At 41.3% G+C, this 25,992-nt stretch overlaps 1 protein-coding gene across 1 annotated transcript in view; it reads right to left on the bottom strand.

The window, feature by feature from the left end:
• Positions 1-6,889: 6,889 nt before the first annotated feature.
• The window catches only part of Octalpha2r (alpha2-adrenergic-like octopamine receptor), a 158,056-nt gene continuing 138,953 nt past the window's right edge, over positions 6,890-25,992 (bottom strand). The window contains exon 4 of the mRNA XM_076439644.1: positions 6,890-24,894. Coding sequence (XP_076295759.1) covers positions 24,298-24,894 — 597 coding nt within the window. The 3' untranslated portion in view covers positions 6,890-24,297. The remainder of the gene's footprint in view (positions 24,895-25,992) is intronic.

The raw sequence follows: 25,992 nt of genomic DNA, 5'->3' as shown, positions 1-25,992 counted from the left end.
TTTGCTCCGGAGTCTGTTCCGAAAGTTCCTTCGTACGTAGCCGGCTCTCTTTATCCTCGACGTTCCACGATCACAACGATTCTTCTTCCCTCGGCGCAAATCCCGTGCTAGCTGCACCCGCAAATCCCATGCTCCTCGAGGAAAATGGCTGCTCACCTCTCCGTAATCCTCCTCCGTTCGTCGCTAACGACGTTTGCACCGCGCTTTTCCTTCTGTTGACTGTGTCTTTGGTTCTTGTCGCCTATGTGTTTGGAAACTACCGATATCCACTGAAAGCTCCTCCGTTTTCCTTTTACTTATATGATACATTAACTACGATGATCTTGTAACCAGTAACAGACTTTCCTGTTGAGGATGTGCACAAAAATTTGGTGTTGAAAATGAATTGAACGCAAAGTTGAAGTTCGGCTTTTCACCTGGAGCGCCAGGAAGTAGTTGTAGCAAGGGTACTGGCCACTCTAATACATGTTGGCGTCGGTGTGACAATGTTTGCTCGCGTCAGCCGCTCTGAACAGGGATGCAGGAGAATTATAGTCGCTAGAGAGACAGTGCTTCTTCCGGGCGGATATTTCCGCGAGCCGGGAATACAGATGCTGGGAAATGGCGGGACAGGAAATGGAGAAAACAGAAAGGAGGACTGAATAAGGCCGGGCGTGGCTTGTCAACAAGGACCGATCCGCGGACGAACGAGAGAGAAAGGAAGAGGAAGAGAGAAAGAGAGCGAGTGAGAGAGATGGATTACGGACCCTCGGGAGCCGAGGATTGGATTAAAACTCGAAATCGAGTTCTTCTCTTCTTTCGTGCCGGGCGAAATTTACTTTACAAACATTCCATATCCATGGTTCGAGCCGCAAGCCGCCCTCCTTCAATCCTTCTTCGTAAACGCGACGTTCTTGCCCCGCTTGTTTTCCCTCCTCGCGATTATTATTCTTCAGGCGGCGCCTCCTGTGAACACTCTAGCCTCCTCCTAGACACTATCCCCTAACGAAAAATGATCTTTCTGTACTCCCGGTCTACCTATTGACATTCCCCGGGACACTCCGCGTCAATTTTCACCCGCAGTTTGCTTTTATTACCGCTTCGTTCGTAAATCGCAAGTCGAAAGTTCGTTCCGTCTCAGTGTTACTGCCTGGTGGTCCCAGTTTCGGGCGATTAACCTAATTTTGCCAAAAATGTTCTGGCTAGATTATTTCAGAGGATATTGTGGCAGAAATCCGTGAAAGAGTCGCTTTTCTTCTACTGCTGATCGATTTTTAATTTTTGTTCAAAAGAAATCCATTTTTCCATATTGAAGCTAAAGGAAGTTTCTCACCGTTTGAAGAAAAGTGTTCTTTAAGTCAAACAGCCTACAGCAATTTAAATGGACTGTATTGTAGCCAAACATTTGTAGTGAAATGGGGAGCGAGAGAACTTTGTGGGGTGCTAATTAATACTCATCCAGCGAGAAAAGATATCGATGGGTCGATGAAGAGTCCCCGAGCAAGTTTGTTAGTCGAAATACGATGTTTGAGAAAGTTGAATTTTAAAATGACCAGGATCCATCGAGTCTGGATCTCCAAGTCCGTTCAATTCCCGTTCGCTAACCGGCCTGATTGCATCGACTTTCGAGTAAATTTCATTCTCGTTTCGGTGTTCCCGGCGAGTTCTCGTCTCGGCTAATTAGCGTTTCGTTCGCGTCGTTTGGCCCGCCATTCCCGTTTCGCGCGTCCGAACTAGTTACTTTCGCGGCGAGGTAGCCGAAGCTGATGGTTTCGACTTGGTTCTAACAGATTTCCCGTCACCTTCGAAGGCTCCTTCCTCTTTACAGCGCGGCACCAAAGATGTGGACACCCAAAACTTCATCGCAATTTGGGTAAAATCCTTCGCAAATCAACTTAATGAATCCATACAAGAAGATCCATTTACAGCTTCGATTCAACACAAATCTAGTTTTACTGGACTGGAAAACTATCGTAAATCTTTTCTTTTAAAACTGATTGCTTTGCATTACCTTAAAAATAACGAGAATGCTTAATCTTTTCTCTGCGTAGGAGGTGCACATTTATTCCAGGCTGATGAAAACGGAAATAAAAAGTTGACGAATGGAAAATTTCTAAAGGTTTTTCTCTAGGAATGCTATCCGTGATATGTTTCAAAATTTTAAAGCATGTATACTTATATATCTTTTAAAAACCAATAAAATTTCTGCAAATACTTATGCTAAAATGTAGAGGTCCAGAAGGTATGTAGAGGTACACAGAAAGACGGTTAAACAATATATAATTTCCGAAAGAAAGAAATTTTTTGAGTTGATACTATAATCTTCAGATTTTTCGCAAATTGCAACCGTATCGCTCCTCTATCCGATTCAACGGCGCCGTCGCGTCGATCCGCGAACGGGATTCCTCCGGTTCCTCTGTCGTTAGAATCCTTTCCAATAACACGTTCGGCCCAGTCCAGGACTCGCGTCAGAATCTCATTTGCACATAGGAATTCGCGCCGGTCCGACATTCCGGGTCGCGTTCCCCGGCGATTAGTAGTCTCGGTCCAGCTCGAGGGAAAAAATTCCGTTCCGCCGTCGAAACGAGGGGACGTCACTGACGCGAATTAATTGGCAGACACCCTCGTTTAAGAACACTTTGATCGAGACCAAGGCTCGATAGCCGCGCCGTTCCCCGGACGAAATGAAATTGTTTCCTCGATCTCGATCGTTTCGCTTCCCCAAGTGCAGTCCTTCTATCGTTCACCATTATCATCCGTTCCAGAGAAAATCGTGACGAAACCATTTCAAAAACCTCTGCGACAGCATATTTATCTATACAGTACGTTTTATAAAATTTATTCGTTAAAAAAAGCTGCAATAATTTGTTCAGAAAAAATTCCTAGAGATAGATACAATCTCTTAACAGATTAGTGGATTTCGAGAGTTCTAGAGTTGGATGATGGGATCACGGAGACCGTTCACCGAGCGTTTATGTCGCAGTCGTCGGACACAAAGCGGATCGGAAGGATTCTCACGGCGGTTGAGCGAGGAAGCGGCCGTATTTCACTTTTGTCAAACGCAAGATTTCATCGATCATTCCCGGTCCATTTCCCTTCCCGAGTCGAGCGCGCGGTCTGTTGTCGTTAATGACCGTGGATCGATACCGATTATGAACCCTCTCTAAGGTATCCCTATCAGTTGCTATCCTCCTGTCAACCCCGCCCACGCACAATCCTCCGCCGCGCCGCGCCGCCCTAATTCAAAACGTGTGCGTGTGCAATACGCGCTAAAGCAGATACATCACACCGCGTCTGTGGCACACGCGGGACTCAAAGCGGCCGAGAATCAATCGGAAGTGAATATCGGCAGATCGTAGTTTCGGCTTTCATGAACCAAATTGTTATTGCTCGAATGGCATTCCCGCGCATTCACGAGGCATCGGTGCGGCCGAGTTGTCGCTCATCTGACGCAAATCAATTTAAGGCGAAATTCCCCGTCGAGAAACCGCCGTGTGCAGATCGCCGATACTAGCACTGGTTCCTGGACGCTTCGAACCCCATTGTTATATTAGGAAATTTTAATTAATATTTTCGCATCGCCCTGAAACTATTTTAAGCAGCTGTGCTTACAATTAGTCAGAAAGTCACAGAAAAGAAAAGTGATTTTTATCAAACGTCAGACTCATGATTCCGATCGATTTTGACGGATGAAACATTTTTTAAACCAATGTTTGTGGTCGAGTACAATTTTTTTTAACGAACACTGAGATTAAGATCGATAAGACTAATAGGAGATGGATTACCAGATTAAATTTCTTTACGCAGTAAAGGGAACCACGCTATTTAATTTGATCGTAATATTGAAACGAATTTTCTGTTCGATCCGATATTCATCAAGAAAATGGGTATTGCTTTGAGGTTTCTGTTATAGGATTTGCAAATAAGTAATCCATTATATTTAGCAAATTCAATCATTTTTTTTCGAGAGAACACATATCTGACTCGATATTACTCGATCCCATCCGCTGATACATTCGCCCGGAATGAACGCTTCGAAATGAACTTCTCTCATTGATAACTGTTATGAGCGATTGAAATAAATTCCTCTCATCGACAACTGTTATGAGCGATCGAAATAAACTTCTCCCATCGATAACTGTTATGAGCGATCGAAATGAATTTCTCTCATTGATAACTAGACTGCGGATTTTTTGCAATTTACGAGAAGAATGGGTACGTACAATTTCAATCAGTGGACGTGTTAAAAATATTTAAGGACATCAATGTATTAGTTTCAGCAAAATAGGATAATTAAAAAAAGAATACAATTTTTATTTGGCTCCTGTGTCCTGCAATCAATGCGAACATTTTTTATTCTGCATAAAAATGCGCAGTCTATTGATAACTGTCATAGGTGATCGAAATGAATTTCTCTCAACGATAACATTTACCAACAAGAGAACAAATTTTCGGTTACTTATAATCCCTATTTGTAACCAATACGATTTTAATCGATGAAATACTTGTGATTCCATGACTTTTTTTCTTTTCGGTTATAACAGTTAGGGTCCCTGATCTCTACAGATTCTATCAGTCGCACTGTATACTCCACACATTTTCATTTGACATTCTGGAATGACATATATTTTTCTGTCAACTCATCGAACTGTAAATATTAATTTTTATTAAAAGAAAATAGTGTCGAAAAAAAATATACAACATAAAGATGTCTAAATTTCGTGGTAGGTACCCGGTGCTTAGAGGATTAATTCGATACAATTCCAGGCTAGTTAAGCTCAAGGAATTCGTGCAGCAGCCTCTTTTGAAGTTCGTATCCCGCGTACAGATACCGCGATAGATCGCCGGCTAAGTCGAAACTCTCATTCCGGGCCGAATCCGATTGATGCCCGCTTACGCCGCTGCAAAATCGGTCCCGGTTACCATCGTCACAATGGGGTTCCAAGGGAGTCGTAGAATGGAATTGAATTCTGTTCCGGGCGCGAACCGTTCGGGTATCTTTGCCATTCCAATTCTCTGATCCTTATATACAGCATATAGGGCCGTCGCGTCGCCGCCGGCGTGCTACCGTTTTTGTCGTTTACAGTATCCCCTCGATAACTGCGCGGTCTTCCGGCACCCTGCAGCTACACCAGCTCCATGGAAGTGTCGCGAATTCCATTCGGGTCTATTGGCATTTTATTCTCGCTTCGAATACCCAATGTCCAGAAAGTTATTGCGAATTTCTGATAAAATCATGGACTAAAGTATTAGTGAAATATTATCTTCAGATTGACAGCATTATGTAAAAAGTTATGTCATTTTTGGTTTGAGTGGTCCAAGAAACGTACATCCTCGATGGAGTCCAAAACGGAGAACTGAACTTTACTGGTAATGATGAAAAATAAAGGAAAATTTTATAAGAGGATAAATAAAATAAAAATATGCAACTGCTGTCTCAGCACGTTCAAGGAGAAAATTAGGTTCCTTCTAGAATCAATTAAAATTCCAATTCCTCCGAAGCCCTGTTAAGTTAACGAGACTAATCAACGGAATTGGTATCTCTTCGACTAATTATTTATGCATCCACAAGGAATAGGGCAGTGTAACTTGAGCCAGGAGTTCGAGGACGGAGCCAGAGCCCTAATCGGGCAGCAAGAAGAGCGATAGCTTATCAGAAACACGGCTATTAACAAGTTCGCGAGGGAGGACTATTGTTTAAAACTTAGTGGGTGCTGGCTCGGCGTGGCGGTCCTCGAAGCGAATTTCGTCGCACGAAATTGTCCGTCTTAGGAAGTTCAGCCGGCTTCGAACTCTGTTATAAGTTATTTACTATAAGCAGCTTTGCGGAAAGCTTTTATAAATCCGCGTTGTATTAAGTTTAATGTTCGCGTTCGGAGCTGACGTGTTTGGAGGGTCAACTGTTCGACGGCGAACACCTTAAACGAAAACACCGACATCAGGGGAGATAATGTAAGCACTTACCTGTTTCGTAACTCTCCATCCTCTAAATTAGTAAGCACCCTATTTCACACTCGGCCGGGGAACTCGTCGCAAAGAAGCCGGTTTTGCCTACAGCAGCTGATTTTTCCCTTAAATTCAATAGAAAATTCTTCTAACGTCGAGGACGCGCGCTTTTCTCCACTTTTCTAAAGGCGTTACCAGGACTTCGAAATATGTCACGGTAAACACGGTAAAAAGAAAATTCTTGGAAGAAGAATAATAATACGACTTTCTTGCGAAGCTGAATGCACGGAAAGGTTGCTTTGCATCAGAAGGTCACTACGGTATTAAAAAATTGAAAACGCAATTTACATTTACAATAAATATTTGATTTGATAATAAATACAATTTTTTGTATGATATATACACTTATTTCTTTTTACTTTTTGAAATTTGCATTAATTAGTGGGACAAAGCTTAAACATTGGGACTACGGGAGCGTCAACGGTGAGGGGAATAGGCAGAGTGAGCGAATTGGGAATCCAAACTAAAATCGAACTTTCCTTCGGCTATTAACCATTTTATTACATTGGAACGTCTGCAATCATGAATAAATGTTTATTCATATTTATACTGTGTTATTTTCCTTTTGTTGAACATCTGTAGAAGTATTCGTTTCAGAAAAGAATTGCATAAAGAATCCAGAGTAAAATAAAATTCTTTTCTGCTCATTCAGAATTTCTATAGAATAAAAGAGTACTACAATAAAGAATAAAATTCTGTTGAAGTTTCTATTTTCTCATTTCTCCTTCTGTAGACGTATGGAAGTTTCAATCGCATAACGAAATGCGGTCTAAAATTTATTGATTTGTCAATTGTATAAATAATTGCAGTCTGCTAACTATTTTCTCCTAAATAAAAAACAATTGATTAAAATTTTCTTGAAGAGTAATGAACGGGTTAGTTGGTAGAAATAACAACATATCGGTTCGTTTTGCGAATATCTTTTATAAAACAAAGTCGTAATGTACTGATAGTTCCATTTTCGTTAAATGTCTGTATACATCGTAGTGTTTCGTGACCATCTGAATAGTTTCACGACTGATCGATCGCGATCGGTCCCGATCGTTAGATCGAGTCCCGGGATGTCTGTGAAAAAAACAGGTAATTCGAGCACAGGACCGCAACGAACATGCGAAAATTTGCTTAACCATCTCCATTCGTTCCGTGATTTCGCTCCGCTCTGTCTAACCTGTTTTTTCTAATTATTTTCTTCCAACTCTCTCGCTGACAGTCCCGCATTCCCACTATTCTTACACGTCTCGTTAAACTCGTGTTCGACGAAGTACCTGTTTTCTCGGTGCCACATTCGAGAAACGGATCGCTTTCTTTCCGGATCTCTCGTCCACTATTTCTCCGAGATACCGGCAAACCAAATTACAACTACAACTCCCGGTAACATCGCACACTATACACTGAATCGAATCTCAACAAGGATTATTCTCTCGACGTCCGCGTTTCACCGAGGCGTAACTCGCATAAAATTTCACAAGACGTTCGTTCAAAACGATAATTATTGTAGTGGTGTAACAATAACTAAAGTTGTTACTGGACTGAGAATCTTTAGGCATTGTACATACTGAAACAGAAGATTCAAAAAATCAAGAACAAGTTAAATAAATATTAATTATCCATTTTAAAAATTGTTGTCTTTTGTAAATGCATGAAGATCCACAGTCCGGTTACTATACATGTCGGGAACGCTTAACAGATTCTCTCAGAGCTCGTATTACATAACACCAATATAATTGATCCTGATAGAAAACATTTTAAAATCGACTCAATAGAACTCGGTCCATCAAATCGCTGTTAACATACTTAAACATTACGATTATTGCCAGCACAATCGTGCCACAATCTTCTCACCTTTCCCTGTGTCGTTCTCTCTTCTGAATCATTATACATATATTTAAATTCGTTCTGTTCGTTTATTAATTTTAAATTGATAAAGACTTGCGATTAAATTCACCATTTTTTCTGAGAATAAAGAGGCAAAGCAAACCGACAAGAATGTTAGCGCTTCGTTTATCGTATTTGCTCATCCTCATTTTCTTTCAAGAAGTATCATTATTGTAATTGCAACAGACTCGTTATCGAACGCGCACTGGCTAACTAGCGACACGTTCCATTTGATTAATTAGAGATTAATCCCGAACGATTCCCACAAAGAAATTCTGAGAGGTGATTCTGCATTTTGATACTCGATCCATGGCGGTAAATTTCACGTGGCGACTCGTCAAATTTCACCCAGGAATTTTATTATACTGCTTTGTGCGTCGGGAGCGTGAACACTGGACGCAACAAGTTGCCTTTGTTCTCGAAAAACTTGAACGCCGCTTGTCGGCCTCCTTCTGTCGCGAATTTAATTGCACCTGTTATGAAATTTTCACCTGAAGTTGTTCCAACGCACTGAAGGTATTACAAAAAAGTTACAATATAAATATACGAAACGCCTTGTGCACAAGGCGATATACAGAGCATGTAAAAATTATGTTAATGCTTAAAAGTCAATTTCAGACACTGTTAGATAATTTCCCACCATTCGATTTTCATAAATTTCTATAATTCACGAAACAGTAAAAATTTGTTTTGTCGAAAGGATAGAATGTTATCTGGAAAACGTCACAGTAAGATCCGCAAACCAAGGGGGCGATTATAAACAGTAGAAAGTTGATCGAAGTACAATTAAAATGCACGCGAAAGACGCTCGAATAGTAAATTCCAGTGACTCGAGGGTTCTGTTTAATCAATTTACCGTCGACATCAGCGGCGGCCAGCCTCGAGGAGGATTCTCTCGTTGATTTTTCATCGCTCTGAATTACGACTGTGCTTTGTACAACGAACGTCTCCCGACAGGTAACTAGATTCCTCCTCCGTCCGTCTTTCCGACGATCTCAGACGAGTTTCGAGTTTCTTACCCGCGAATCTCGTTGTGCGCCTAGCGATATTATTGTTTTCCTCGTTACTCGAATTCAGGGGATGAAGGCAGATCGGAATCTCCATAATTTCTTGTCGAACATTCAATTAAATCCATTCGATTCCTACCGGTTTCTTGCTTTCATCAAACTTATCAACCGCTCGTTTCAATCAAAACAATAGAAACTAATCATTGTAGATTAAAAATAATTATTATATAAATAATAATTGTAAATAATCTGTAGATGTGTCTGTACATTAATTTTCAAGTTCATCAAATTCACTAAAATGAGGAATACAACGACTCGGTAAAAAGTGCAATAAAATCTACTCTCTTACAACTTCCGTATTGAACATCATTTAAAACTGCTTAAAAATGAGCATACTAAATAAGGATATTTCTACAAATTATCGTTTGCAAGAACTCGTTCAAGAAAAGAGAGAAAGCCCGTTACTTCAAGAAATATTTCTCCCGAACAAACAAATGTGATAAAAACATTGAAATTCTAAGGGGCTTTCGAAGAGGCACTTTTTCAAGAAAAATCTCTCTCTCTCTCTCTATCTCTGAGAAGAAACTCAAATAAAAAGGTTTACTTTGACACTGAACGTTCACTACACCCGTGCAAAAATTCACAGTAAATTCCCGGTAAACCGCTTTATCGTTAATATGAAAGTTTTTAGTACATGGTGGAGGTCTGTACAGATAATATCCTGGACACCCTGGAATTATTCGAGCGGGCAAAGGGTCCAACGGCGAATTCGATCGTCGGAATCTCGGTTTTCCTGTTAACGCGGTGCGGCGCGGTCGTGTTCCGCGTGTTTAACGAGCGGAAATATTTAAACGTAAAAATGTAATTAACTTGCGCAAACTGCGCCTTCCACGCGGCACACCTCGTTGCATTCGAGCCGTGCTTGCATCGAAAATTGACCGACGTCCCCGCAACGATCTGCTAAATTGAAAGAACAAATATTTGCCCGGAGATCGTTCGAGCCCAATTTTTACTTCCCTCAAAACAAAAAAGGAATATCGATGGCCTTTCAGTTGAACACACGTAGACGAATGTACAGGGTGTATAATAAGTAATGGTCATCCGTCCTAGGGTGAACCTACACTTCTGAATCGGTGGACATTTGTAAGGGAAACTTGCCGCAAAATTGTTTATGATGAAGAAAATTATTGGTAAAGTTGTTATTTACATCAACACCTTTGGCACTGTGACAGCAAGAAACGTGATCGAGAATTTTTTAAAATCATTTTGGTACATGCAGAAATGTTTTAAATATTAAAATTTGTTGGCCAACTGATTTCCTGTAACCATTTTCTGTTTTCTGACGACTAAAAAAATGTGATTTTCGAAGTGCGCTATGATTTTTCGGCGAATCTTGCAGACTAGTGGTAGAAGGTTTCCTATAAGCGATTTTTGCACTGTTCCATGGTAATTATTTCCAATACGGTGGCTTTTCTGTTCCCATTTAGGTTCGGAATGCAAAAAGCATTCTACGTGGTGACTGTGCGGTCGAATCGATCCATTTAAAAAAGCTGAAAACGTTCTACACGGTATGTTTGCCGACCCGCGTGCCTCGTGCTGTATTTTTTGGAGTTTCACGCAAAAGTTATGCACCGGCAATTTGTTTTTATATTACGGTGTTCCTGTGTTCGTTGTATGAACGAAACATCGGTGTACAACGTACGCTAAACTGTGAGTTGTAAACGATTCTGGACGGTAGAAATATATTGCCGGATTTTATGAATATTTTTTAATAAAAATCTAACACACTATTAGTATTTTCTTGTTTGTTTAATTCAGACATCGGTGTTTCGTTTGGAGTGTCTGTAATTTACAAACAGCCACCGGAAAATGTCCAGCATCCTCTTCTATTCATTATCCTCCTCTCGAAAATAAACTCATCGTGTTTACAAGTTTAAATTATCTCGAGTGGCGTTCCGCGATTATAATATTTGCGACGTTCACTCGGGAACCGCTTTAAGAAATTTCCGGAGTGCGCGAATTTTAGTTCCGTTTAAAAATTTGTGCGAACTAAAATTTAAACATGTTACGGATGGTATATTCGAATGGAAGTAGTGTTTCGATTTCCATGTATATTTCGCGCGACAGGATCGCAGCTAATGCGAAACCGATGTCGACGATTGATCGCTAACGCGAAACCGATTCGTCGAATGCAGAGTCGTCTGAAAACGTTCTGATCGTGGGGTACGCGAATTATTGCTAGTCGACGTCATCAGAGGATGAACAGCAGACAGTCAGAAAGCGAATAATTGATTCCGCAAAGTCAATCCTGTTGTGATGGCAGTCTGTTGTAATTTTGGTTCGGTCGAATCGATTTTCGAATGGCTCTAGTAACTAGACTGCAGATTTTATACGAATTTTATAGCATGTGTGGTTGTCTAGAGTCGAGTATAGTAAAGAGGGTTGGGAAAAATTTCACGATGCTTTTACATATTTCCATAGAAATCTTTCCAACCACACGACAGTCCATAAAAATTTCTTTCCACATAAATATTTGTGATCCAGAAATTGGATAGACGATTTTACGCGGCAGTTATAGCGGAGTTAAACCTTGGAGCTGCAGACTTTAGTCGAAGGCTTGGCATGTGTCCGTTCACAAGGACGTTTGACGTTAAACACGCGCCGTCAGAATTTATTTTCCTTCACTGCTGGCTGGGCAATATTCTCCCACGCATCTGATGGATTGTTTACTTCGAGTCTAATATTTTCTAGAACGACAGCCAGGTAATATAGGACTCCATAAATCCGTGAAGTTGTTAAACCCGCTGTAAAATAGCGTATCTTGCAATATTGATGGAAAAATAATCGGGCTGCGAAAATCGTCGTAAAATTGAACGAGCTTTTTATCTTCCCTCGAACGCATAATGGAGCCTTTGACCCGTGAACTGACATTTTGTAAATATGATGATGTAAATACGCATTTACCTAAAACATACATATTGGCGTGGAAATCTGCTACACTGCGTGTTCCTCTATAAACGAAAATACAGGCAATATTTCAAGAAAATTATACTGAATGGCTCTATTAAAATGAAACACACGAATTTATAAAATTACATTTCAGAATTAATTCAAATCGGAACAACACAAGGTGCACAGTTTATATTCTAGAAAGTAATATAATCGATTACATTAACAGCCTTCATTATTGTTCTGAATTGAATTGTTCAAATACTGTCAACGCGACTAATGAGCAGCACGATCACGGTGCCATTTCAACAACGATCAATCATGGCAATGGAAAAATTGAGAATCGACGAAAATTGCGAAATAGCCGGAAGCGTTCGAAAATCGAAACGAACACGGCGGATTGTATGTTTCAAATTTCCGCGAGAGTCCACGCGAAATACGAGACGGCAAAATGAACAGTTGATGTCCGTTCTGTTTGTGACATTAAAGATCTCATTATCGCCGCGGAATTGAATTGTTTAATTATATTTTCCGACGGAAGTCCGCTTCGATGGGAAGTGGGACGATTTTTCGATCGGGATAGTCTGGTTCGTTCGAAAAACAAAATCGTCGTTGATCTGACAAGGAAAGGACCCCACGTATCCGACTTCGATTTTGATCATTTTTCGTGATATGATGGTATATGAATTCCTAATTATGTATGCAAAATATTAGGTGTAGTTACTCAATAGTTTTAAAGATATAAACAATTAAAGTTTCATACCTTGTTGATATACCATGATTTGAGTTGTAGTGTTCGAAGTTCCATTAGCCGTGTAAGCAGGTTGCATGGTTCACAGGTATGAAAAACTTTAATTGTTTATATCTTTAAAACTATTGAGTAACTACACCTAATATTTTGCGTACATAATTAGGGATCCATATACGGGGTGTCCCAGTTTTTCCGGCCGAACTTTGCCAGCGTGTTCTACACGCAAAAGTAAGAAAAAAATGTTATATGAACATATGCTCTTAAATGTTTTATTAACGAGTTAACATTTCAAACTGACGTCCGTTATTACGAATACAGGAACGAATAGTTCAGCAGAAATCAATGTCGATATCAACTACTTCAGCAAGTAAACATTAGAGTTTATGTAAACACAAATAGAGATATTCATAATATAACTCCTTAATAAGTTATAACTCCGTAATAAAACATTTAAGAGCATATGTTCATATAACATTTTTTTCTTACTTTTGCGTGTAGAACACGCTGGCAAAGTTTGGCCGGAAAAAACTGGGACACTCTGTATACCATCATCTCACAAAAAATTCCCTTGTGAGATATGTGGAAAATAAAATGGCACACGAACAAACAGAATAGGATGACCCAGTATATGAGAATCAGAACATAATTTTTCCATACCCTGTACACACTCGCACATTGTTGTACGAAGCACAGCACCGAACGGGACATTGCACGTTTTCCGATGAAAGTAAAATATGCTGACAACTAATTACAAAAAATCTTGCTTTAATAATAAAAGTATTGCATACAGAGCCCGAGGGTGGGTCACATAAAATCGCATCGATATTCGCGAACGAGACGCAAAAACGGTCGCTAAACAACGAAGAAGTAGAAGTAGAAGTTGATGAAAAATAATGGACGAAGATCGAGTGTCGAGCAGTTGCCATTTATTTTCAAATCGAACAGAGGTGTCAGCCAGGTGTGCTCCCATCATCCTGCGTCTCATAAACAGACCTCGAAACATCATCCTCGGCGCTGACAAACTCCTCCCTTTCTCCCGCTATTGTCTCTAGATAGAATTCTCAGCTTTAATAGACTATTAGAATGCCTTCTAACAGATTCGTTACTTTATTTTTAGTTTATTTATTTGTTTCTCTCGCTCCACCTTCTCGAGACCTTGTATCTCTTACTCTCTCACTGTTTCTCTCTCTCTCACTCTCTCTCTCTCTCACTCCCTTTCTCCCCCTGTTTTTCTCTCCGTTCACGATATCGAAATCGGAGAGAACCGTTTTTAATCGCTTACGTGTCTAAATGGCCTAAACTAGCCGAAGGAAACGCTGGAACGTGCCCGGGGCCGATCGTCCTCCATTTTGGAGAACGCTCCCCATATGTACACTAAAACGCCACTCGGAAGCACCACGGTGTTCACCGCGTGTCTCAATAGAATTTTTCTCCATCCATTTCACCATACATTCTCTTTTTCTCTCACTTTCGCTCTGCATTCGACAATCGACGCTAGTAGACAATAGGACTTGTTGCGTCGGTAATGATCCCGGTCCGATCGAAATCGATCCAGCACCCTCGGAGATAATCTTCTTTTTCATAGAATCGATTCATCAAATCACCGGATGACGGAAATTGTGGGATAGAACCAGTTGGGCTTGTATAATCCAACGGTTTCGATCGGACCGTGCTAATGACGATAATACGATGACAATAGTCTTTAGTGATATTTATATTTATCGTGGTATTAGTGTTCTATATGTATGCATATACGGGGTGGTCCAATTAAAGACACACACTGAAATGTCTTCTTCAGTTCGGAGGATATTCAAAATACTTTCTATGCATTTTCTACGGTGTTGATGAACGAATATGACGCATAAAATATTTTTATGACACGATTATGTTTATTTTAAAGGGTTCTAAGTTCACTTACTTGATAACCTCTACATACATTGTTTTAGTTGACATTAAAATGTATTCATTATAAATCAGACGACCTTCAGCTTCCAAAAAATTAAAATTGAATGTGAAATGCATTTTCCATAAACTGCATTGAAAATATTGATTATACTACCACAAGTGAGGAAGATATTTGGATAATTGCCTTCAGGTGGAGCACCCTGTGTATATAGATTCCCCCGATTAATAATACAATATCGTGATGCATATAATATGATTTACAGTAATTTACGATAACCGATACCATACATTTTCTCTCCCTCTCTCTTTCATTCTCACTCTGTCATACAATCATTCTCTCGACCATTCATACGTCGAAATATCTAGTCCCGTTTCAGCCATTTTCCTTTTCGATTTTGAAAACCCGCCACGCCCAGCCCCGCGGGCATAGCGATCATCGTCGAACCCAGTACATACACCTTGAAAGCGTTTTAGTGATATCACAGTGATTTCATTGCTCCAATATTATCGATAGAGATCGTTTTCGCGGTGACCATCGCGAGATCGTCATTCTCGAAACGATTGCACTTTACGAAGGCGATATTGCAAGCGGAAAACCCCGGTCGTTACCAATCTTCGATCATTCCTCGATTTTAATAAGCAATTTCGATAAATCACCTTCTGCTGCAGTGAAACGATGCAACAAGCCTGGACGCAACCCTTAAAAATGATGAAAAATTGAGAAACGCTGTGGAATTTATATTCGTGTTATCGAGTAACCTAAATTTCAGGATCTATGAGATGTAACAAGGTTAAAAGCGCACTCGCTGCGATCACCCTTGACTTTCTGCTTCATTAAATAAATTGCTTTCGTGTTGGTGGATTTTTGTGGACCCTGGTCGACGGCCAACGCGATCGAATAAACTATAGATTGTATATTAACGGCGTCTGTTCACTGGGAATATTCTACGGAAATTAAGTTTCCAGAGTCTCTTACGTTAGAATTTGTTGCGTTGCAGGTAATCTTTTGGTATCAGGTTCATAAGTGTCGAATTTTAAACAGACGTAACTGTGTTCAAAATGAAATTTATTAATTGCAGTACACACCATAACAATCTATACACTTGCCTCCGCAAATTAGAATATTTTCAATCATTGTAAAGATATCAACAAATAAGAATTTCTTTAATTATGATCGATATTTCGATTTCTCGAACTGTCGAAATGATCTCGGCAATATCTTAAACGTCTTTTTACTCGTTTTCTGGTTTTCGATTCACCCTTGGACGGTGTTGCTCGAGTCCATTCGGACCCAGTGTTTCAAGAGCATAGTCTAACTGATCAGCTTTCGACAAATAATTCAATTTGAAAACAGTTCAAGTAAGTACAATATTAAAAATATATTTTATATTATTAAAAGAATGAATTTTTTTGTTAAGGGTTCAGAAATGAATATTGGTCCTGAAAAAGTAATTCCAAGTACATATGTGGACCGATATTCTGTGACAAGATTGCTTCACATAATCGTCGTTATAAAATTGTTAAATTTCATGTGTAACGACCGGACCATGGAGCCGAGTTAATGAAAAATTATTCGAAAAACTGGTCGCAACGTGTTCCGTCGATGAATCTCCCGTCTCGTTTCTTTTTAATTCTACCTTCTGCCAATTATCCCGGCGTCGAACCATTTCGGAGATTGTCGATCAGCGAGCGGGGACGCGTTCTCATAAATTCCACACGAAGACACGGCGGATCACGGTCAATCGGAGCTAACGAGATAGTTAATTTGATTGGTGGGGGCCAGTTCTGCATAAGTCGCGCGAGCGATCAATCCGCCGTGGAACTTTGCGAGACTCATTAACAGTAGGACGCGCTGGACCGGCGCGTCCTAATTAACCGAGACCGGGAAATCGGCGAGTTTCGACGATCGGATGAAATTCATCGGACGAATCGCAAATTTATAATTGTGCGACTCTTTGAACACGATTCCTTGAAGTCGATACGATTTTTACTGACGATCTCGCGTCCCTCTCGTGCGTGGGAGTGGCCAGCCGCTCGACGAGTCGAAATAAGGATTAAGGTCCATCGTTGGATCCCTACTGCGACGTTTGATTATTCCATGACGGTATATCTATATACGATCGGACCAAAAAGTCTCCCTATACCCTTTCAAACGGAAGAACTTTTTCCACATTGGTTCAAATGACTTCAGTCTTGTTTGAAAAAATTTTCCATTATATTTTCTTATGTTTAATATATAGGTTAAAAATAATACAACAGTAGTTTTAACTGTTTTTAAAAAATTATACTCATTTGTGACAAGAAAAAGGAAATCCAAAATTATATTTCCTCTATTTTTGAAAAAGTAATTCCATTTTTGCAGGGTATTGAGACTTCGTTTGGCTGACTGTATGCACAATAATACGTATAAGAATGAACGGCGGTCAGAACGAGAATGACAACGGCGATAATAAGAATAATCTGTGGATGAATCAATAAGAATAATATTAATAACAGTAATAATATACATATCTGTGTACAATGGTGTATAGATACAAAGTATATCGGTGTCCTCGGCCAATCAATCGGTAATTTGTCGTGACGCTTGTCGGCTGAGAGACGGTACGAGCGTGTTTCAATATTTATTTAGTTAGAACGATCGTTTAAACGACAGGATCGACCACAGAGGATTGTGCTCGTTCTTTCTCGGCGGTCGCATTCATTCATAGTACGTTCTCCCATATATACGGTTCGAGTAACATCGTGTTGTGTCAGATTTAGTGTAATCCATAGGTTCACGCTCTCGCACACGCACAGAGATTCTTGGAAAAAGAGTTTGGTTGCTTTGCAAAATCGCTTTGTCGATCGCCTAACGCTCTCGACAACGGTCACACGTATGTCTCGATAACAATTGTTTAAACGGTGAAACGTCGTCTCACGATATTTTGGTTTGTTTGTTACGGTGCTCCGTTATTCTTTGGATCGTGATCACGCGTTCCACCGGATCCGCTTATATCAGTATCTTACTCAGTGTACAAGGAAAAAGGTCGAGTGCCTCGCTGCTTACATCGATCTAATTAAAGTCTGGAACTAACAACGAGGACAAACGTTTCCCGAAGACCGCTCTATTGCTGTGATTCGTCGACTCCGAGCGTTTATGGTCGTTTCGTTGATCGATCGCCACCTGTTTTCAAGACAGACGCTGACATTTTTTAGCCGTTTGACTCGCCGCGGCGAGCAAATCGTCCGTGATTTCCGCGATTTGCGGATTTTCCCCCGATGGATTCTGGGATCTACGGATCGTGAGAGAACTGGTTGAAGCGACGAATTCTGGGGCGGAGGAAGGATCAGGAGATGAGGGATGGTCGATCGAAGGAGTGTGTTGCACGCGGCGAGTGCTCCGCGCGGTTAGGATGTAAATTCCACTCCGGTTTTATGCGTTCGAGAACATAACGCATCGCGGGACGTCCGCTCCCAGAGTCCTTTTATTTCAGGCACGATAAATTTCCAGGAATCCGGTCGACCGTATAACGGTGAATCCCATGTTACGAGGTATGCGGCATAATATGTCCACCCGGCGAAAAGTATTCAAGGTAGCCAAGATCGACCTCGCGGCTCAAATATAAAGGAAAGAGAACACGGGATTCCCTTGCTATAAGCGGGCCCGACAGCCTCTACCGAGCTCTGAACGAGATTTTATTGGGAAATGTGCTGGGGTATCATTTTCGGAGACGGCGAACTAAGACTTTATTGGAAATTCTGGCGAATTTTTAACCGGGATGTGACGCTTCACGCTAATCTGGGGAGCATAGAACGACTAAACCCAGGGCTAATTGGCGAGTCGGACTCGCGATCAAGATTTTAAGCATAACATAACCAAGATGAATGCAAATTTTATACATTTCTGATTATTATTACTTCATAAACAAAAAATTAGGGAAATGTTTCAAGAGAGAAATTGCTTTCCTCGGCAAAAGGATTCCGCATGAATTAAAATACCTTGATGAAATTTCGTCGACGCATTGCTTTTTTAATGATTCAGCTATTTAAACATACCGTAAATGCATAAGAATTTGCATTTTATAATGGCAACGCGTGTTCACTCCGGCTACAACGAAATTTGTAACGTCGACTCGCATTTCGTTCCGCAAAAACGCTTTCGAAACAAGCGATATTTTTGAACGATAGCATACATTATGCCGGATGCTGTCCATTTTTATTCAAATGCGGCCTGTTCACTGTTGACTCCATTTGCAGCATACACGTAACTGCATGCACACGTAGCCAACGTGTCGGGTCATTTCTATCCGTTTACATTACCGCTGAAAAATATTTGATCACGCGCATACTTAACGCAAAAATGAACGCCGGACCTTCAGTTGAAAAATGTAAATCCTGGAACGCCTGAATGAAGTACCAGGGAAAAATTGCATCAATCAAAACGGCAAAATTTGTAATTTAAATGTAGACTTGAAACAGCGAGTCCTGGAGAGAGGGGGATTCAAATGCTGCTTGATTATTTAAGCCAATCTACGACCAAGCTCGTTTTTAACCAACCGACAAATTTTCAAAGCAAAAAAATTGTGCTATGAGCTACATTTTAAAACAAATGTATAAAAATTTATGTTATTCATCCAGAATAAAAAGTAGTTCAATAGCAAAACCGCATTCGGATGCGGACATATGAAGAATCGAGGGAAGTTTCGAATGGCGCGGATGCCGTCGCTGCATCGGAGCGTCGACACTAGGGCTGCAGGAGTACGATGATGCGCGTGTCGCATCGATCTCGAGCACGCTTATAATCCTGGCAATCTTATCAGCAGTGCGGCTGCTCGTGTATCGGTTCCGGGGACTGTGGAACCGTCTCGTTCGTCTATTCCCTCGACACTTTTGCCCTAGTTAACGATGTAACGCGCGGTCGGCCAGAGACAGAGACACCGAAAGGGGTGGGAAAATAGGGGGTTGTGCAAAGCCGGAGAGACACACGAGCGCGCGCACATACATATTCAAACATACACAAACTCATACACGCACCGGTTTATTGATTTATCGTTGTGGCGCGTCGCATGTCATGTAGCCGCGTGACGCATGCATGCATGCACACGATGCAACGATGCACTGTGCGCGCGTGAACGGCCGGTGCACGTGATCCGAAAACGTTTTCGGTATGTGTGTGTCGGGGAGGCCCGAAACTCTAGAAAAAAAATTGTTTCGATGCCTGTTCACGTCGTAATGGCACGCTTTAATCAATCTTCTCTCTCTCTCTCTCTCACTCCCGAAAAACCCATTGACGTATGAATAAATGATTGACAACGATCCCGCGAGCTTGTATACGCTCCACTCGAGAGCCTGCCTCGAAACGGAGGCTTGATTACCTTCTCGCTGAAGGAATAAAGTATCGATTGAACCCGCAAATTTGCATTAACTTCCAGTTAATTTCTACACTCTGTACTAATTACTCTGTGCCTCTTTGTTTCACCAAGAAACGACGCGGCTTTTTCGTCGATGCCAGGTGTACTCGGCTCGTTGACGATAGCAAGGTTGTTTTTAGTGACATGCTATAGGTATGAATATGTTTAAAATGGGAACTGATGGCTCAAGTGGTAGAAGATGCTAAAATGATGATTAATGTTGAACATTGGTATGGTGGATAATAATCCTGTCGGTTTTGAAAGCAAAATTACTATGACTTGATGATTGGTTGGGTCAGAATTAACAAGCTTAATAAAGTGGACATTGTGCGACTGATTAAGGATGACCAGAGCGCCATTACGAAATTGATTTATGCATCCATGAGATCGAAATTACATCCTCAATTATCCCAAAAAGTGTGTTAGAATGTATCGGGTGGAAATGAAATTGAACGTACGATGCAGGAAGAATAATTATTAAATTGTACAGAAATATACTTCGATAAAAATGTGAGAGGAACAAGAGATCGTATAAAAGTTTTTTTTTTTTAAATTGTGCAAGCTTCCTGAACCCGATCCTTTATTTTGAAAACAAGCATAGTGAGATAAAAAAGAATGTCTTGACGTTTGAAGTCATCCAAGCCAGCATGTAAAGAGCCGGACATGGTAATCGGTAATCGCAGAAGATATCTTCAGGAAAAATTCCGTTTCTGAACGGGGCAACCATTTGTTCTGAAAATATCAGGTTTTCGGCTATCCGTAGAAATTGTTTATTCGAATTCCTCGTGGTCGGAGCTACAGGGATGAACTGTAATCTACGTTATAGAGAGGACCGGATTGAATACGCCCGCTCGATGTGGGAAACGTACGGGGGAAATTGTTTTTCCGAAATTCATTCCGCAGGATGATTCCGTTCTCGATTTACGAGCCGTTGTTTCGCCGCTCTTTGATTTGTTTAGACGCAGGAGAGCAAACATCGGTCAAACATTCTGACCGGTGTTACCAGTGCTCGTCGGATTTCATCCTAGAAACGATTCCGCCGGAGAATTTGGCAGCCATCGCGCAATTTTAGGTGAGTGACACGTTTGATCCTAGCGCGACCGTGTTTCGGCATCAAATTCCGCTTGTTGGTTACCCTTTTCACCTCGGAACGGCTTTATGTGATCGGTTTCTGCGTAACTATGCTCGTGCTTATGATCAGATACTTAAAATAACATTCGTATAAACAGTAAATCCTCTATAAACGCGAAAAGGCCGTACACAATAAATGCAAAAAAATATCCCTCGATTGTAGTAATCTGATTTCGGCTCGGGTATATCGGTGTGAACCACTACTAATGCACAGTTCAAAGGCCCGTGCGTCCTCACAATGTAATACCAATGTAAAATCTGTTTTATAATTACTTATTTTTGTATGAAACTTTCACCAATATATTTGTGGCGTTTTTCTCATTAAAATAGTACCAAACACGATATAATTTCAACTGCATTTAGTGGTTTAATTGACGATGAAAGTTTCGGGCGCAAGGAAGGACAGTGTACGGGAAAGAAAGAGACGCGGAGAGTCGCAGTCGCTTCGGCCGCGCGCGGCCTCTCTTTACACGCGCTGTCCTTCGCTACGTTCGGCTCGGCCTTTGAAGATCAAAAAAATAGTGTCCGTCTACGAACTTTGCAAACGAACCTCCCCGAGGTTTTTGCATTTATAGAGGATTTACTGTATTGTTAAAAATTTTAAACATTTTGTAAGAATTGGTTTTGAAATTTCGAGACGCTTTTCTGGAGACAGGAAGGATTCGAGGGTGAGATAACCGATTACGCGTGGGTACAGGGTGTAAGTAGGGAGCTTATGGATTTCAGGAGGATCGATTTCACCGTGTGCCTTGGCTGTGTTGAATTATAAAGCGGCCGATCGCGAGTTAGCACCTCGCCGCGCAAACATCGCGTAATGCCGCGTAATAATTGAAACCGCGGGGGCGATGTGTTTCGGGTTTTCGACGCGGCGACATCAAACAGCCGGGGCGTGTGCCGTTAAACACGATGCGATCGAATTTAATATTTAAACCCGGCCAGGGTCGGAAACTCTGGCAATTTGACTCGCTCGAAGTGACCCGCCGCCGATAATCATCGCGCCCATTTCACGGTAACGCGCGACTCATCGTCCGACTCGAGAAACTCCTACGGTATTTATTAGTAATGTTATTAGTATTCTTTATTTTATTTATTTATTTATTTTTTTTTGGTTTGGTATTATTACTATTACGTATCGTGTAAATCGCGCCCTCATCATAGAATCTGGAAACTCGAGATTAAACGTTACACGATTAACGGTGTGTCGATTCTACTGTGCCTATTTAATAGGAAACATTACTCGACTGGCTCGCGCGATATCGTTTTCGTTCGCAGGATTCGATTTAGCGCACTCGAGCTCATTTCCGGTGGGTGTACTTGTGAGAAGGTGTTGTTCCATAAATATTTCGTTTTAGTCGCATCGATATTTGAACAGTGTTTTACGAATCATTTTGTATTCATCTTTTAACAATGTCGGTTCGAATAATCTTTTTTTAAAGGTGGGTCCATTCCCTGAATTTTTTTTACCTGTGACAGCATTCTTTTTCCATTCTTATATGTCACTCAGACCCAAACAAACTGTCAAAAGTGAACATTTTGAGACTTTAAGGAAACAAAGGTGCGAAACAGCATCTTTTCGAGGAAACTATTTTGGCATGTGATCCAAAGCAACGAAGGTACTTTAACTTGCAACCTCAGGTGACTCACCGGTACCTGTGCGCGACCCGTCCCGAAACTTTTTCCTCTCGGAATCCTTGGGACTCCGTGTGGGGTCCTCCCTGTATTCTTTCCCAGGACATTCCCGTGTCGAGAATCCACGGAGACTGTTCTCCGCAACGAAACTTCCTCTCCGTCTCGTGGCCAAACTTCCGGCAGCCCGCAGTATTCTCGAATCCACCGGAAACGAGATTTCCCGCCTCGAGCGTGTCGCGTATTCCGCGAACAAAAACTCTACCGACCGATATCTCCGTTCTTTTATTATACACACACATACACCCAAACACACGCACACACGCGCGCGTATACAGACTCACACGAACATCCTGCCATGTACACTTATACGCACTCACACACGCACGCACGTTGCTATACATATCTACAATCACGTACATCGATAATAATGGATTGTCGCGACGTTTAATATACAATCGGACCGTGCGCCGTCCGTCCAAGGAACTCTGCGAAGAAAGAAAGCCGCGAGTACGCTTCGATTTCTGATTTCACCTGGAATCGATCCTTGAATCGATCGACAACGAGACTTCGGAGATAGAGACGATTGTTAGGGGTGTGTCTCGCCAGAAACGGAGAGTCCAGCGACGTTCCAAACAAATTTTCCTCAGCCAAATCCCGTGGGATCTCATTTGTCTTGATATCTCCTATCGATGACCAAACTTGGATCTAATCGGGTTCTCCCGACAGCGTTCCCGCTGCCAGCTGAGACCTCTAGAACGATTTACGATTGTGACTCGTCGAGTTTTAACATCGAAACTTTGATCCGTGCAGTTGTCGGGGCAGTTAGATGACGGACGTCGCCGTTTCCGGCGAAAACCATCCGATTCTGATCCGAGATTGCTAAAACTCAGCTTATGGTCGGAGGAATCGGCCCCCGACTTCTGATTGAACGTGGCACAGCGACAAAATCGTTACTGTCGAACCGATCGACCAACAGGACAAGTATTAAAGACAGCACTGCAGAATTTTCGATTTAACAACGACGATTCTGTAGCTGCAGCCTGAACCTGTGTCCACATTCATTTGTGCACCTCGTTGTGTCAGAATGTTGTCGAAGTAATGACAAATGTAGATGGTGATGTGCACACTGTCATTCGTTGCTTGATTTTGTGTAAATAACGACACGTCTAGATGAGTTAGATGACACGTGATTGAACGGTGGTAAGTGGAGTCAGTAGAATATACTTGAAGATATCAGACTTGATTGACGAACACTGGAAGAGCTCGGATGAAATTTTCTTGCAACGAGATAATGAATGTAGACACAGCTGAACCGTTTCAGTATCGGACGATCATGTTTCCCTTATTCGGTGCTTGAAAATGTCAACCCAGCATTTCCTGAAATCTTGTCCTCACTGCTATCGTGTATAGAAGTTGTAGTAACTTGAAATTTGTGTGTCATAGCCAGCCTTGCGACTTAATTAGAGCCTCAACATTTTCGAGCTCGAAACAGAAGGATCGCGATCGCTCCGCATTGTTCAACAGAATGTTTGCACTCAAAGGATTGTTCTCTGGAGTCTCTGGATTTTTGTCGGATCGACGGACCGATTCACTGTCGGAAGGTGACCCGCGGCGATCGATCCTCTGTGTACGGTGTCCCGGATCGTTTTCTCACCGGGGAACGGAGCCACAAGGCTCATTTGAAAAGTATCCTGCGGAACGCGCGCCGGAAGTCCTTGTTGAAGACGGTGTAGATGAATGGGTTCAGAGCAGAGTTCATGTATCCGAGCCAGAACGCGATAACGAACGCCTGCGACGGAATGTCGATGTTCGGGAACAACGGTTTCACGATGTAGAGGACGAAGAACGGCAGCCAGCAGGCGATGAAGCTGCCCATGATGAAGCCAAGTATCAGCGTCGCGCGTTTCTCCTTCTTACGAGCCAGTCTCCTCTTCTCTCTCTCTGGGTCCCGCGATTTCGAAGATTTCGACTCGGCGACGCCGACATCGTCCTTCGTCGACGGACGACCGACGTCGCCGTGCTCCCGTCGCAGCTTGCCGAGGTTCCGTCGGCCAAAAATCGGCTGGCAGAGACGAAGCTTCAAAGGCTTCACCACGGCACATCTCGACACTACGCCGCTGTCCGACGACGACGGGTCAAACTCCGAGACCATGTCGACGTCGATGCCAACGCTAGGTGCTCGACATCGGGATGGCACGCTCGATTGACCGTCACCGTTCACTGACAGCGTCGCCTTCAGCGAGCTCTTCTGCATGTGCACCGGGAGCGTCACCTGTTGACAGAAGGTGAGAGACAGTCTTTTAGTAAGGTCCACATTGTTTTGACATTTTTCTAGTGGGTGATTGATTGAGCTTTGGGCTTGGTTCAAGGGTTATAATTCTAAGGGATATCTAAAAATGTATTTGATTTCCCGTTGATTTTTATCAGTTGGGGCTTGTGTAAGAGTATTATGAAATTCATTTTTGTTGTGAATGTATGTACAGTGGCCGAAATAATGATAGGTTCACTTCAATTTGTTGACATAATGTTGTGTTTGATGCAACATTTTTGATTTTACTTATAATTATTTCTTCATTCTAATATAATTAACAAAATACACCGCTCAATTGAGTAATACGATGTTGATTAATATCAATTACAAATTTTCTATTAGAACACTTGAATTTTAGTTGCGAAATAAACATAGGTTATTATGTATTTTTACATAAAAAATTAAAGAAAAGAAATGATAGTTCAGTACTTAGTTAGTTGAACCTCTTTTCTGTTTTATAACTTCAAATATTCTGCGTGGAATTGTAATGGCAACTGGCAAGTCTAATTTCATTTTTATTTTAGAGGTATTAAGCATATTTTACCGTGGTTCTTGAAAAATTTTATCTCTGTCCCTATGTGTTAATTTTTTTGGATGACCTGTAGATTTTTTACTGCCGCATTTTTCTTTTAATTTTAAAAAATTGTTTATGACATTCAATGACCCTTTCAATCTTCTTGCAATTTCTCTGTTAGAGAGACTCATAGTGTGGAAAGCAATAATTTGGCCCTTCTCGTTATCATTTAACGATTTCCCCATGTCATTGTGCTTTAATGATATTTAACGAACATAAAATATTTTTTGTAATTTTTAAACTTTATAAATCTGTGTACTTGCCATACAAAAACGTTTAAAAAATGGTACTATCAATAGTAATTTTTAAATATTTCACTGTGAACCTAAGATTATTTCCTATCTTGTACTCGATCATTTTCAAAGTATTTTTGAAACGGGTACATCTTTACACTAATACTGTTGATAGTCGACTGACTGCTTACGCAATGAGTAGAACACATTCTTGCGAAATAAAAACAAATGGCACAGTAGACTTCCGAAAAC

The sequence above is a fragment of the Lasioglossum baleicum genome, chromosome 15 (genome assembly GCF_051020765.1).
Source record: "Lasioglossum baleicum chromosome 15, iyLasBale1, whole genome shotgun sequence".
In the NCBI taxonomy this organism is placed as follows: Eukaryota; Metazoa; Arthropoda; class Insecta; order Hymenoptera; family Halictidae; genus Lasioglossum; species Lasioglossum baleicum.
This window is presented reverse-complemented; position numbering and strand designations above follow the sequence as displayed.